At 38.4% G+C, this 15,891-nt stretch overlaps 2 protein-coding genes across 2 annotated transcripts in view; both read left to right on the forward strand.

Moving 5' to 3' along the window:
• prtga (protogenin homolog a (Gallus gallus)) overlaps window positions 1-3,289 on the forward strand; it is a 34,585-nt gene extending 31,296 nt beyond the window's left edge. Inside the window, exons 15-19 of the mRNA XM_007251884.4 lie at window positions 98-277; window positions 530-653; window positions 876-1,014; window positions 1,124-1,222; window positions 1,447-3,289. Coding sequence (XP_007251946.3) covers window positions 98-277; window positions 530-653; window positions 876-1,014; window positions 1,124-1,222; window positions 1,447-1,857 — 953 coding nt within the window. The 3' untranslated portion in view covers window positions 1,858-3,289. The remainder of the gene's footprint in view (window positions 1-97; window positions 278-529; window positions 654-875; window positions 1,015-1,123; window positions 1,223-1,446) is intronic.
• A 4,842-nt stretch (window positions 3,290-8,131) lies between these two features.
• On the forward strand, window positions 8,132-15,422 carry pygo1 (pygopus family PHD finger 1). The gene is made up of 3 exons (XM_007251864.4): window positions 8,132-8,567; window positions 11,586-11,671; window positions 12,920-15,422. The coding sequence occupies exons 1-3, from the start codon at window positions 8,519-8,521 to the stop codon at window positions 14,156-14,158; spliced, it is 1,374 nt and encodes a 457-aa protein (XP_007251926.1). The 5' UTR covers window positions 8,132-8,518; the 3' UTR covers window positions 14,159-15,422.
• Window positions 15,423-15,891: the final 469 nt, after the last annotated feature.

Consider the following 15,891-nt stretch of genomic DNA (forward strand, 5'->3'; position numbering starts at 1 on the left):
GAATGACTGTTGAAATGTTGTGTTCATTTACCGTCACCCTGTATTTATACACTTATTTTACGCTTTAATTCACAAAAACACTAATTTATTTACTCAGGGAGCATCACCATGGCTCTGTTGAAGAATCTACAGCCTGGCAATGTCTACTTGGTGAAAGTATCTGCGTCAAATCAGATTGGAGATGGGCCTTTCTCGCCTGCTGTGGAACTCCATATTAGTGCAGATGGCCACGCCTCTGGACACTCCTCCCGCTCTCATGGCTCCACCCATGCCACTGGTATGAAGAAAATAGTTACAAAATTCTTTTATTTGAGCACATACGAGATTATATTTTCCTAACATTTACAGTTATATTATAAGTATAGATTTATAGTTATCTTCTATCCTGTTTTGGGGGTATTGTTGTTAATGCAGCTTGTGTACAGTTGTTTGTATGTATGTATGTGTGCTCCTATTGATTTATTTGACTCTTCTTAATGTGTTCTGCTTTCCTAATGTGTTCCCATGTTCCTAATGCGTTTCCCTACAGTGTTTTCTAAAGGCTTTTACCATCTGGACCAGCGGTCAATGACAGGCATTATTGTCGGTGTATCAATTGCACTTACATGCATCATCATCTGTGCCTTCATTCTAATGTGCCGAGGGAAAGCCAAGTAAGTGCTCATTTGTATTTTTACATTATGACCTTTAAAAGTTAACGTGACCCAAATATATTTTTTTTATGGAATAAGTGGTCAGAGGTTTGATATGCTTGCAACACTTGGCGATTGGTTAATGATTTAAATGATCATATATTGACTCTTTGATTAGTTTTGTTGATTCTGTGCTAATCACATGGTGATTCAGTGACCAACATAATTAATTCTACTTCATAGGCAATCATTTACTCCCAAAATCATAAGGCCGGAAGGGAGTCAAGCCGTACCCACTGCAGTTCACCGTGCCAGTGAAACTCAAGCTGAGAGTGCTGATGTCATAGTTCCCATTATAAGAGACCATTTTATTGATGCAAAGGTAACAGTTGAAAATAAATTAATCCAAAAGGCATAAAATCTAATATAATGATAATAAATATTGACTCTTGTGTACAAAAGTGCTGACAGAACGATTTTTTAACTCGCAGGGTGGGACAGATCTGATCATAAACAGTTACGGTCCTGTCAGGCCCGCAGCTGAGAAGAAGAAGGAACAAAAATGGAATTTATTTAGAAAGGAAGAGAAGGTATGACATTGTGCACACATTGAGGTGTTTATTGACTAACATGTAACATTTATAGGGTTGTCTGTTCCATCAGGTTACTTTTTGGTGATGTAGGAGTAATTTTGTACAGTTTGATTTTGTTTGATCGTGTTCGGAACTGTACAAAACCTACATTTTGCTTAATAGCAGTTACTGATTAATAAGCCTCAAGATTCATTCATTTTCTTTCTCTGAATCTCTATCAGCATGTGAAGCAGGTTCCTGGCTCTTCTTCCATGTACCAGCCAGGCACCACTCTACTACATCATTCGGGTGAGGAGCCTGGGATCTCATCACTGCAGCTGCCCTCCTCCCTCCATGCCTTGCTTGGAACACCAGGGAGCGACACAGAGGGTTCCAGTGAAGGCAGCCATGAGACCGGAGACTCTGGGCGCTATTCGCACAACGAGCTGGAGATGGCCAACCTGTCATCTGGCACAAGCAGCCGCCCTGCATCCCTCAGCAAGGAGGAAGGCATGGAGTACGAGGAAAGTCCAGATCACATGGCGAAGGAGTTTGAGTCATATCTCGCTGTTGAGCTGGGGGAAATAATATCGCCATCTGCTGGTCTGGATGTGAATGGTAGCAAAGCTTGTGTAGCTGTCCTTACTCATTAGTGGTAAGCTGTTACTAATCAGTCCCCACCCTGGGCCTTATCTTCTTCCTCTTCCAAAGGCCTTTCTTCCTCTCTTCCTTCTACCTCCCCTCTGCTTCAATGGACTAATAAGCAGAGGCTTCTAAAGCATAAGGAAACTTTGAATCAAAGAATGGGCCCAGAGCCCTCCCTTTCTGTTCAAAGTCCTCCATTTCATTGAATGTGTTCTTTTCTTTTCAATATTTTTTTTAACATTTAAGTTTAAGAAAAATAACTTTACCCACCACGAATGTTTTTTGAAAAGATTGTCCAAACAATGTGAAGTGTGCGACGTTGCTTTTGCAGACATTATTTAAGCGAGTATATCACTGGAGGAGGAGAGGTGCAAAAGGCTCTCTTTACATTGTTAATATTACGAGGAGAGTTTCAGCCTGAAATGCTGATGTGGCTAACAGTGGCTAGATGGAAGTCAGGTGCTGCCAGTTCATTCTTAATCACATCAGCACTTGAGGCTGTTTAACTCTCTTAGTTTACGACATGGTAAACTCCTGCTATATATATATGTACAAATATTTAATAGCTAATAATGCGCAAGTTATGTAATGGGCCTCCCCATCAACATGACAGACGATACTTCCTGATAGAAATAATGTTGCTCTTGCTAGCTTAGAGTTTGTCTTTCTGTGTGTCTGTTCTTGTTTGTTTTTCAGTTCTTAAGTGAGACTGTAAGAGTACAAAACCTTTTTTTTGTGTGGTTCTACCTCAGAGTTCACAAATGTTGAACTTGCAAATGTTTGTTCCACTCCACTGTGACTGAGGCCATCCTTTTCTCCTTTATTTAATGTTCTTCCCACTCCAAAATAATCTCAGGTTCTCAGGTTTATGAATGTGTTGTATTAGTTAACGTACCTGTGCTCTTACAGTCTCTGTCTTAAACTACCTCGTTTTAAGTGTTTTTATGTTAATTAGTATTATGTTTTTACTCAACTCAGGGACTCAAGGTTTAGTACATTTGAAAAGCCATGTCAGTGTTTGAAGGGACATGCTTTGATTGGACAGGGTATCCTTGTAGAGCTGGGCTGCTTTAGCTAGGTGAATTTCCACTGACCTTTTTTGAATGTCTGTACAGTATTTGACGGCAGTTTTAATTCCAAAGCTTGCGACGCCCTCTCATTCATGGAAAGGCCTTTCAGTTGGAGGAATATATCTGCGGTAGTTCTTTTTTTTTTTTTTTAATCAAAGATTATTTTCATTTGCTGGTACAGACTTTGTTCAACAGCAAACCTTTAAAGTAATATCACAAGCCCAAAAATGCAAATTACATCATCACTTGTTGTTTTTCATCTGTGTTGCATAAGCAGCCATGTTGTTTTGTTTCCATAAGTTTTCATACTTAGGTTAGCACTTTTGGGCATGTAATGTTCTTTTTAAGGATTTTCTTAAAAAAAAAACAATGGCCTTATAGTGGAGTTAGTGAGGGGTCAGAAAAAGAGATTAGTTCTGTTGAAGTTGTGTGTTTGTGAGAAGTTCCTATAACAGTAATTCTCCATCCCAGTCGGGGGGAAACCATGAATGCAATCAGATGTTGTTGTTCTATTTTTTTTTTTTGGTGGGGGGGGGGGGGGGGGGGTGTTCAGGGATCCTCAGGATTGGGATTGAGAACACCTGTTATAGAGAGAATTGATGAGAGAGAAAAGACTGTTGAAAACAAAAACAAAATTAATCAGTAAAATGAAAGTGAAGAAAGAACAACAAAAAAAACTTTTACCTCCAAAGATATATATTTTTCTCAATGAATATGTACTACTGAGTACGCATTCTAGTTACGTTTTGTCTTTTCATATAGTTGATACTATTGTAGATGTAGAAACGTGAGCTTAGCACTTGTCTTTTGAATTTGTTTTAGTTGTTTTGTAGATCACACGACTAAAATGTGCAACGGTGACAGACGCCATCATCCTAAGAATTGTTTGCTATTTCTGTTTGGTTTTTACATTTTTTTGCTGGTCACTGGGATGTTAGTATGATGACAATGAGTATTTTCTTTAAACCAGACCAAAGATAAACGTCCCAGTGGTGAGTGAAAGCCAAAGCTTTACTGTGAAACTGCACAAATCTGGATTCAACACATGGATTTTAGAAGAAATTCTAAAATTATTATTATGTTCAGAAGAATGGTTCACTAATAGAATTACAAATTTATGTGTAGTCAGTAAACCAAGGGATATTTGGTGTATGAACGTCAGACATCATACGTGTCTTGGCTGATTGATCACGTTTGTGGAAAAGGGTGAAGCATTTCTTTAATCTAGTGGGCAGTCTTGCAGAGGCTTAAGATGCTGCTTTTTTGCCTTTGAGATGTCAGTACGGTGACCAAAAGAGTTGGGATGCAGGCAGTCTCAAAGCTCCTGAGGTGCAGGGGCTGCTTCGTCAGCGATACAAATCAAGAAAACTCTGAATTTCATGCTCCCTGAAAACCAAACAGTTGAGTCACTCATTGGCCTCCCTCCAAAGATTTTCAAGTAACATGGATGTGTTTGAATTGTAGGTAAAAATTGTATACATGAGATATATATTATATTAATCAACATTCTGTGTAACTGAAATTCCTTTCAATCAGGGGAGGCTAGTTGGTAGGACTTTGTTAACATATTGGGCATGAACCAGAGATATACAATCAGACTTTTGACTTTAACTTTTAATGCAAACAAGCTTAAACCAAAGAATGTAGTCACCGTTGCACAGATGATCTTATATTCCTACCTTTTGCATGATGTTTTGTAATTTTTTAAAAGCAAATTCTTGTTGAAACATTTTATTCCAGTGTAGGATCTAATGGTTGCGAATAAATGAGAGTTTGAGAATCATAGAGTGTTACACTGTTGAGCTTACATCAATCTACTCAAGCAGACCAAAGCAAAATATTGTTTAATAAAATTACTGATTTGTATTAAATCTTTTTTCTCACTGGAGGAGAAATTTATATTGTAAACATTTTTTTCGTCCTTTCTTTTTTTTTTTTTTTGTGAAATTGTGTGAATGCCAAGTGAAGTTTTGGTTTTGCCTCAATGCCTCCTGAACTCTTATTATTTGAATACACTGTGAATCTACCCCAGAAAACACCCACGTACATGTTGTTGTCTGTGGCATTTCATTTGCATTTCTGTTCATTTTTTGTTTTTGTTTGTTTAGTTTTTGGTGTGTAATTCTTTACTTTACAGCTGAGCTCCATCTTAATTATACCTCACTAAAATATTGTTGCTTCTGTATAGAACCGTCTAAGACCCTTGTTTACACATGGTTATTTTATGTGACATTTTATGTGTATCAGGTTATATCAGGATAAAGCAAACCCCAGTAATAGTTTTGACGTGACAGGCGTGAGACATCTCGCAATTAGGTTCAGTCTTACTGGAGACACATTTGACTAACAAGGGTGTATCCATGGGGTTAATATCTCATCATGATAAAATCCAGATACTAATCTCCTGTGTATGACCTTGTTTTACACCTGGTCAGTTAATGTGTCTTGAGAATCTTGAGATTGTGATTATATATTGATCAAGCCAAACCACATAAAAAAAGTGAAAACACAGAGACAGAACCAGATACAAAACCCCATCACTCAAACCATTTCAAGAGATAGTCCTAGACATATTTGAGCCGGGTATTAGCTGTGTAAAGACAGTCATCTTTTCAAGACACTTTCTACAAAACAACACCACTAATAATTGCCACACAGTAAGCTAATTTGCATATTCCATCACAGCAATTTTATTATTTTATATCAGTTTGATTAACCAGAGATGCATGTAAATGCATTTGGCTAACATATAATCAGGATACAATCCTGATACTAATCACATTAGGTGACCAGGTGTAAATGGGTTCTGTATGGAATAATCTCCACAAATATTTTCCAAAATCTTAAGAACCTTTAAAGTAGGCAAAGAAACATGAATGCATCCAAATGGTTTCATCCAAATGGTTCTTTAAATTGTGGTGGTTCTGTATTGGACTATTGGCTAAAGTGAAGAACCCTTAAAGGATGCTGTTTTTAAACAAACAACAGTAAATGGAGTTGATTTTACTGCAGAACCCCAGCTTATCTGATTCTAGACTGGGTCTGTGACGTTCTGTTTAGGAGCTCAGTCTGCTGTCGATTGTTACACACTGTATTTTAGTTGATTTTTGTTTCTTTTCTGAGTTAGTTTGAACTTGTTTAAAGGGAAGGTGATGACCTATGTAAGGGGTCTTTGCTGTGTCCCTCGATGCTCCTGCTGCCTCCTTACCTGTAGAGGCTGTGTGGGGGGGGTTCGTTGGAGGAGCCGTAGCTGTGGCGACTGTGGGCCACATAAAACTTTAACTCAGGGGGGCTCACAGTCGTCCCACAATACGGCACCAGTAAAGCCCACCACAAGCCTTGAACTTTGAATGTATCTCTCGAAAGTGATTGTTTTACTTGTCAGTGTGTTGTTTCTGTTATTGTCTTTCTGTTTTTGTCTCTTTTTGTTACGGCTTTTTGTTTTTGTTGATGTTTTGGCCAGTTTATTTTCTTTTCTCAGTATAGCAGTAATATTCACGCCAAATATATTATATAAAAAATAACAAATTAAAAGCCAAAAAATATTTTAAGTCATGAATGGAATTTTTGATTGCCAGAATAAATAAAATAAAAGTAAAAAAGAAATGTGTGTGTCGTGTCATGTTTTACTTTCATAGCTGTTTAATAGTGTTGTCAATCAATTAAATAAAACAGATTCAATCACAACATTGTCATGTAAGTTTAAGACCAGCACTTATAACCTAAATGCATGCAAATAAGTGTAGTGCTCTGTCTAGCCAATCAGGGAAAGTACACTCCCTGTTATAACTGATAATCATTACTGATATTTTTGTGGTTTGGAATAGAAATACAAATGCATTAAAACAGCAAAAATATCCAACAAAATACATATGACTTAATAACATACTAATTAATAATACTGCACTATAGAAATTAATTAATATTTTTTAAACAAATTGTTTAGATTAATGAAGAACATTTCAACATTTATGTTAAAATATTTTATGTATTCAGAATGTATTATTTTTCTGTGTATATGGAGATCAAATATCTTTATACGCCAAAAAGTTACCAAAAATATTTTGGCTAATTACACTATACATATATATAGGGCAAATGGATGGCAAAACATAGGAATCGCTCAAAAGTAATTGGATTAAAAAATAGCTATAACAATGCCAAAGAGGTTGAAAAGAAAAGTCTGGAGTAAGATTTTCAGCTTTGCCCAACACCTGGTCATCTAATGGTTGGACGGAGACCTGGAGAGGCGTACAAGCCACAGTGTCGTGCACCCACTGTGAAATTTGGTGGAGGATTGGTGATGATCTGGAGAAGCTTCAGCAAGGCTGAGACTGGGCAGGTTCCTTTTCGCGAATGACATACGAATCAAGCCACAAACTAGGTTATCCTGGAAAACACTTGCTTCCTTTCGCCTTGACAATGTTCCCCAACTCTGAGGACTGTTTTTTTTCAGCAAGACAAGACTCCATGCCACACAGCTAGAACAATCAATGTGTGGATGAAGGACCACCAGATCAAGACCCTGTCATGGCCAGCACAATCTCCAGACCTGAACCCCATTGAAAACATGGAATGTAATCAAGAAGAAGATAGAGAGTGACAAGCCATGAAACCAAGCTGAATTGCTTGAATTAAGTTCACCCAAAAGCAGTATGAAAGACTAGTTGAGGACAACATGCCAAGACAAATGAAAGCTGTGATTAAAAATCATGGTTATTCCACCAGATATTGATTTCTGAACTCTTCCTGAGTTAAAACATTAGTATTGTTGTTTCTAAACGAATTTCTTATTTCCTGCAAATAAATGCTATTAATAAATGCTAAATTTGTTTGGAATTTTGGAGACATGTCAGAAGTTTCTAGAATAAAACAATGTGAATTTTACTTAATCATATACCTATAACGAGTAAAATCAGAGCAACTGATCATTTTGCAGTGGTCTTTTTTTTTTTTCTAGGGCTGTTTATATCCACGTTTGTGTAAGTTCAGTCACCCACTGAATCAAGACAATTTCAGCCCAAACTTCACTTCTAGCCAATCACAGAACCCCAAAAGCAGAGGAGGGCCGCTGCCAGCCAATCATATCGCAGGGGGGCGGTCCTTGCCACAATACGGGTGGGGTTACAGCGACTGGTCTGAAATGACCGCACATCAAACGCGGCGGTTCAGACGCACTATCTAGAGGGGTATCTGCACCGCGGCCTCCCCGCACGCCCCCCTCTAACCGCCCGCACGGCGGACCGCGCTGCCCGCCACGGCGCTCTGGAGCCCGGGGGAAACTTTCAGCACAGCGGGGTGGGCTGGTCTCCCCGTGCGGGAGAGTTTAATAGAGAGTTTATTCCAGCTGCTCCTCCTAAAGTATCGGAGAGGTTGAAGCTTTCCACACACACACACACACACACACACACACACAAACACACACACACACACACACACACACACACACACACACTCTCTCTCTCAGAGATAGACACACACACACATATAGCAGTGATTGCTACTGAAGTGGAGAAGGTGGGGGACTAGTTCAGCTCAGAGGAGTTGGGGCTGTTTTTCTGTCTGTTCTGCTGGTTGGAGTCATGTGAGGTGAACTGTAATGTCCGTGGAGCAGGAAAAAGACTCGCTTTCGCTCAAAAGAAACCGAGGTAATGTCATTTTACTGGAGTTATGTAATCCAGGTCCAGGAAGTGAAAATCCGCCCCAGGTTTTAGTTCCAGCTGTCTGGGTGGCTCTGGGTATACAGGCAGTTCCTGGCAGTTTGAACAAAATCCTGGGGCGCACTCTTACTTTCTGGACCTGGAGTACCACACTCTAGCTTTCACCTAGATCTGCCTGGGCGCATGCGCTTAGCTGGCTGTCTGCATGTGTGTGTGCGTGCTTGCGATTTATGACACTTTTGGTTTTAGTCTTGAGGACACTTTTGTGGTCCTCACAAGTTCTTACAGTTCTTTTCAAAACTGGTTCTTCATTGTGAAAAACTAAAGGAGGGAAATGACTTACTCCTGGTTTCTGAGGGTAAATTCGGATTAGATTATGGTTAGAGTTCGGGTTACATTAAGGGTAAAACTCAGTAATCATTTTGTTAATAAAAAGTCCTCACAAGTACAGTTCGGTCCTCACAAGAATAGTAAGGTCCTTACCAGTAAAAAAATAAAATATGTGTGTGTGGATGCATGTGCTTGTCTTGCTATACTTTGTCTAAACAAAGAAATGGGATTTATGACACTTTTGGTTTCTGAGGGTAAATTAGGGTTAGATTAAGGTCAGAGTTAGGTTAAGGTTAGGGTTACGTTAGGGTGAGGGATAGGATTAGGATTAGATACAGTAATTATTAGTATAGTACAGGGCCTCATTAGTATAGTTAGGACCTTACAAGTACAGTAAGGCAAACAGAGATTTAAGACACTTTTGGCCTTATCAGGTCTCTTTTGTGGTCCTCACAAGTACTGATGTTTCTTTACAAAGCTAGTCCTTTATTTTTAAAAACTGAAGGAGAGAAATTATTTAGGATTAGTTTAAGGTTGGGGTTGGAATTAGGTTAGAGTTTATTAAGATACAGTGATCGTTATGTCAATGGTATGTCCTGACAAGAATAGTAAGTTCCTTACCAGTAAAGTAAGGCAAATGTGTTTATGATTGTGCTTGTCTTGCTATACTTTGTGAGGGTCAGATGTCTTCACAAGGACAGGGATTTTTGGTTTCTGAGGGTATGTTAGGGTTAGATTATGGTTAAAGTTAAATTAAGGTTAGGGTTACGTTAGGGTAAAGTGAGGGTAAGGATTATGGTTAAGAATCATTATGTCAATAGAAGGCCCTCACCAGTCATGACGCTTATTTACAAAACTACTTTTTTATTTTCCAAAACTGAAAGAGTGAAATGATTCACTTTCACTCTCTGAGGGTGAATTAGGATTAGGTTGAAGTTAGATTAGGGTTAAGATTAGGTTTATTGTTAAAATACAGTAATCATTATGTAAATGGAATGTCCTCACAAGACTAGTAAAGCCTTTACCAGTAAAGTAAGAAGAACCTGTGTGTTTGTGCCACTTGTGTGACACTTTTGGGGGCCTCACAAGTTCTTTACTTTAAAAACTAAAGAAGTAAAATTATTTACTTTTGCTTTCTGAGGTTAGGTTAGGATTAGATACAGTTATCATTTGGTTAAAGTTAGATTAGGTGTGTTTATGTTAAGGTTAGGGTTTAGTTAGAGTCAGGCTTTAGCTACAGTAATCATTATGTCTGTTGGAGATTCTCACAAGTCTAATAAGGTCCTCACCGTGTAGGAAGATATATCGGAGAGTGTGTGTCAGTGTGATTACACTGGTGAAGCAGAGAAAGCAGCAGCATCTCGGCCTTCAGGGCCTCTGATAGACTGAATGAAGCTCCAGCACACAGCTTAATGTTCTAAACACAGATTAGGTTATTTGATCAGATTAATCAGAATGTTTTAGCCAGTCCTCTGTTTATAAACTGCTGTGAACTTTGAAATGGTTTACACAGCTGCTCTGCCAGAGTGGCTGTCCAATAAAATGCGAGTTTGGCCAGTGGTGTGCTGAATTGCTACACATGCTTTGCTTTTATAAAGGTTTTTTTTTTTACTTATCTTACACACTTTAATAGATTTTTTTCAATAGATCTACTCCATTACACTTACTGTCCTTTACTCTGATCTAATCTGGCAGGCCTGGTACTTTTCTTTGTAGAGGTACTACATTCTTAATAATAGGGATTCCTTAATAATGGCAGTAGTTTTATTTGTAATCATAACAATGATTGAATGGTTGTTCAGATATAAGGAATGATAGATAGACAAAGCAGTATTCATACAAATAAGTAATAAATAGATAAGAAGATGAAGCATGTGTATAGCTTCTATATCATATATTATCCATAAAACACATGTAAGTTATATACTTAGTTTTATACTATTAGTTACAGACAACAACTAAAAGTAGCCAAATTAATGAATTAAAAAGTGGGTATACAAACATTTGGAGATGTTTAATATTACATTTTAAGGTAATATTAAAGCACTTCAATTCATTTTCAAGATTTTATTTCTGACATAGGGTAGAATAGATTTATAGAAATCTGCTGGGATTCAATATTTTCACAAGACCAATAAAAAATATTAAAATTTTCCCCCTTTATAAGGAATCATACAGTTTATCAGTACTACTAAAGCACTGCCACTACCAAGTATATCTCCACTATCCAGTATATCTCCATTAAATACTTTTGAGATGAGTTTTGGATGAGGTGTGGGGGTGATCATCCAACATCCAGACCTACCTAATGCACTTGTTGATAAATACAATTAAATCCTCAAAGCAGTGCTCCTAAAACTACCCCAACAAAAGCAGGATAAACTCTTATTTAACATCCTTATTTTTGGAAGAAATGATGAAACAGATAGGGGTCCCAAAAGTTTAAATGTACCACAGTTAAAACAGCCATTTGATAATAAAAAGAACCGTATACACGAACACTCATTTCTTTTTATTCCACAGTAGATCTATCAGGCTCTGGCTGTCTGTGCTTCTGCATACTGCTTTTCTGAATGTATTTCTGTTAAAAAACATAATTGAACAGAAATAATGAGGCAATCAAATTCAAACTGAACCCAAAATAAGATTATGGTAACTTGGTGCTTGGGTTTGCAGGAGGAGACGGTGGTCTCGATGGTTTAGGTGGGCCAGGCCTGCTTCTGGGGAGCCCAGATAAGAAGAAACGCAAGTCCAGTACACAGGTACATAAATGTGCCTTACTTTCTGATACAGTTTTATCAAAAACTAATTTTATATATTTAATATTTTTCTTACTACTTACTTACTATTTTTCACATTATTTCACAACACCAGCTGTCTCTCACATTCTAAGACCATGTTTATCCTTTTCATATAAAGTTAACACCTTGCAACTGTAACAAAGCTATAAGCACAGGATTACAGTTTCAAGCTCAGTGCTCAAGCTGGGTGGTATTATTAACCTGTTGATGAAACAACAAATTCAAAGAATATACAATAATATTCTAAATGTGGTCTTGAAATGGGACACCTGGGAAATGTTGTGAGGTGTTTTCTTATGAGAAAAAAATGGTTGCTGTGTAATAAGAGAGTTTGCACATTCTGTCCCACACAGTAATCAGATTTCTGTCTGACTAACGGGAAACCTGTTAAAATCTTAGCAGGATAAAATTCAGTAGGGCTGCACAATATTAGAAGAATCTGACATTTCAATATTTTGATTTTCTGCAGAACATATTACAATATTAAACATATTATGCAGGGTTTTGTCAGTGATTGGAGTAAAATAAAAATAAATTAGTTAAAATAGACATATTATGGAAATGGATAACAATATGTAATTTTTCCTTTTGTATCAAACATGCTGTAGCATGATGTGTAAGATTTATTTTGCCTTACATGATATTGCATGTCCGGTGATACGACTATTGCACATACACACATTGCGGTGATAATTCTGAAATGTAATGTATTTTGCAGCCCTACAAGGCAGAAACTAGTCACATGAAGTGATGAGGTGTAAACTGGGTCTCTGAACACCTCCTTAAGTGATTTGAGTGATCAGTTTTGTATCTGTTTTAAACATGTCTGTGTGATTACACTTTAGATGGATGAAGTTAACCAGGTGTGAACAGGGTCTGAGATCCCCTTGCAAGTTTTGCCTTTAATAACCCAATATTTATGCACTGATTATTAGGCCTCTGACTGTTTAGTTACTGTCTTACATCTATCCCTAGCCATCACATGCACCGGTGTGTTGTTAGATGTAAAATTCCTTAAAACACTTATAAACTCTTTCACAATTACAGTAGTTCACATTAACTTGATTGCAGTCAGAAGGCCTAAGTGACATTTAAGAAGACATAGCCAAATTAGCCATAACTGTTGTAGCCATGTGTAAAATTGTAAATCCTTTTATTGTATTGCTAAAAATTTACTTTTAAACTCACTATGTCCTTGTTTCTCTACAGGCTCCCTCCTTCGCACCGCTCTCTGAATATGCTCCTCCAGCTAACCCCAGCTCTGATCACTTGGTGGCTTCCAATCCTTTTGATGATAACTACAACTGTTCGCCTCCATCTCTAAAGGCACTCAACACCAACAATCCTTATTTTAGCCCTTCTCACTACCCAGGATTTGGTGGCTATGGCCCGCCACGGATGGCACCCCATATCCAGAACAGGATGCCCTCTCCTTTTGGGGGGCCATATCAGATCCGGAACCAGCCACCGCACCCATTTTCCCAGAACCCAATGAGCCCATTGGGTATGGGCTTTAACCGGCCGCCCAACTTTAGCTACGGCCACCCCGACGGTCCAGCCTTCGCCAATCAGCCTATATTTAACACTGGTGGCATTCACCTTCCAACTGGTCAGCCCTTTAGGCCAGGTCTTGGAGAGAACTTGAACCAGATGCCCCTTCCCAATGTGAACCAGAACCAGGGTGTTTCAGGTCGCTTGAGTCCTGGGTTTGGTCCGGAGGGACCTGGGAACTTGCCACCAACAGTGAAGCCAAACTCAGATTTGAGCCCAGGAATTTCTCAGCCATCTAGCCAACTAGCCAACTTTGGCCAACCCAGTACACCAACATCTACACCCAAACAGGGCCCAAATGAAATTGCAAACAACAAAAAATCTGGTCTGAATGCCAGTTCGCCCCGAAAACAAAACCAGATTCCCGAGAATGGTGGTGCAAGTCAAGATACGCATGTGGAGCCCAAAGGAAAAAACAGGGGAAATGTCTCAGCTGGCCTTGAAGCAGGGGTGGAGAAGATTAACGGTGTGATCCATCCCAGCCCTGACCCCTTAAAGAAATCCCCACAGCCCACAGCTCATATCGAAACCCCAACAGAGAGGAACCGAAGGCCTGGGAGCGCCGGCCGTAGCGGCGGTGCTTTGTCCAATAAAAAGACTTCAGCTCATCCCAGCAGGCCCAACAACTCCAGCTCCTCCTCTGAGCCTGTGTACCCATGCGGAATCTGCCTCAGTGAGGTGAACGATGACCAGGAGGCTATTTTGTGTGAGGCCTCCTGTCAAAAATGGTTCCACAGGGTGTGCACAGGGATGACGGAGACGGCCTATAACCTGCTGACGGCCGAGGTGGCCGCCGTGTGGGGCTGTGACAGCTGCATGGAGGAGAAAGGAGGACAGCTCCTCAAATCACGAGAGATACAAGGCCAGCCTACAGCAAACAGCGAGGGACAGTCCTGAGTTGTGTTTTTTTGTTGGTTGTTTTTTTTTAAAGAATTGCCAATGCAGTCGTATCTACTGTAGATAAAGTCCTGCAGACTAAAGATGTGAAGACAGGCTGTGCTCAAGCCAAGGTTTCTTACAAGGTGCACCTTTACAAAGGATTTAGATTGTGTAGTTATCTAACCAGCACACTCAGAAACCATAATTTTACGTTATCTGGTGAGGTACTTATCGTCAGTCTAAGGTTACCTTCATGCAGTGGGTATATGTGGCCCATGTTCTGTCTTTTTTGGTCAAATATGAAGTAAAAAACATAAAATCTGACAATTTCAGTTCCTTTTCAGACCAATTTAAGCCATATATGAGGTTTTGAAATCCTGTACAAATCAATCACATGACAATGTGATACAATCTGGACATATAGATCAGTATTAAAGGAACTTTTTAGTCGGTCCAACTTGACAATGGTCATAATTGCACATTAATGAGAAGGGAAAATGGATGGGTAATGTGCAGCATTGCCCTTTTGCACATGATCAGTCAGTCAGTTTATGAGCGTGAACTGTTTGGATGAATGTCTGATATACAGTTGGTCACTTTAAATAGACAGTGTGAACAGACTTGCTGTGAAAACACTTTATCCAGTGTATAAATTTAGCCTTTGTTAAGGCTCTGTGCAAGCTGATTGTTCCTTTAAAATGAAAGCTTAAATGAAAGTTTAAGGTGACTGTTAGCTGCCTATCCTTTGAACAGAATTAATGTTTTTTTTTAAACTAATTTATATGCCATTAAAATCATGAACATTATTACAAATAACACATATTTTTCAAAAAACAAACCTTCACTTAACATTAATGTTTTCACTTTGCTACAGAAAAAAACAGCTAACTTATTTTTGCATGTTTGGCTTAGCTTAACCCAAAGCTGAGGCTTCTACTAAAATAATGTCTTCTTCCTCAAGGATCAGGAATAGGATTAGCTAATTTACTGACATCAAATTAGATTTTTTTTTTTAATATCAACGTTTTAGACTCCTGCTTACACAAAAAGATTATTTTTGTGATTTTAAATGATTAAGCAATTAACAAAAAGCTAGTTAGCTATCTTACACACACAGAAAAATGAGTTTAACCATCTTGAAAAAAAATAACAGCTTAAGCTTTTTAAGCTTTTTCTGGTTTGTTACTGCTTTAGCTTGTAAGCCAGCATATCACATACATTTTTATGTGTTATGCTGGTCATTGCTAACAATGATTTTTATGATTTAATTATGATTATACAATTTCAGCATAATATTTAATACAGTTTATTTTTTCAAGTAAATCATTTTACTTGTTATTGTAATATTAGCTGTTTTTCCAACAGTTAGCTGGCTAACTTTGTCAGCTAATTTTCAGCTGAACTGAAGCTACTTACTCTGAACCTGAGGGTTTGCTCATCCTGGGGTTTTCTCTGTAGGGATGCTAGATGTCACTCTGCCAGTGTGAAAGTCAAAGTTATTTAGTTTCTTCTGGGCTCTGTTTCAGTACTCTGTGGGGAGAGCTCATTTTCTCCTGTTTTTATCTTTCCACCTTCCTCCACAGACCTTCTCTTTTCACTTGCTTTTACTGATCTGTAGAAAATGTCGATAATTAGCCATTTTACACTTTTCTTAATTTGACTGTAAGTTTCATGCACCAACTTGTTCTGTAAAATCTTAACCGGTTTTAAACTTGTGTATCCTAGCGATGGAGCGATCAGTGTTTTGGAGC

Source organism: Astyanax mexicanus, chromosome 9 (assembly GCF_023375975.1).
Source record: "Astyanax mexicanus isolate ESR-SI-001 chromosome 9, AstMex3_surface, whole genome shotgun sequence".
Classification (NCBI taxonomy): Eukaryota; Metazoa; Chordata; class Actinopteri; order Characiformes; family Acestrorhamphidae; genus Astyanax; species Astyanax mexicanus.

Coding starts and splice junctions, on each gene's coding strand:
- pygo1 (XM_007251864.4), top strand. CDS start 8,519: ATGTCCGTGGAGCAGGAAAAAGACTCGCTTTCGCTCAAAAGAAACCGA. Junction 8,568..11,585: donor TTCGCTCAAAAGAAACCGAG/GTAATGTCATTT, acceptor TTGGGTTTGCAG/GAGGAGACGGTGGTCTCGAT. Junction 11,672..12,919: donor AACGCAAGTCCAGTACACAG/GTACATAAATGT, acceptor GTTTCTCTACAG/GCTCCCTCCTTCGCACCGCT.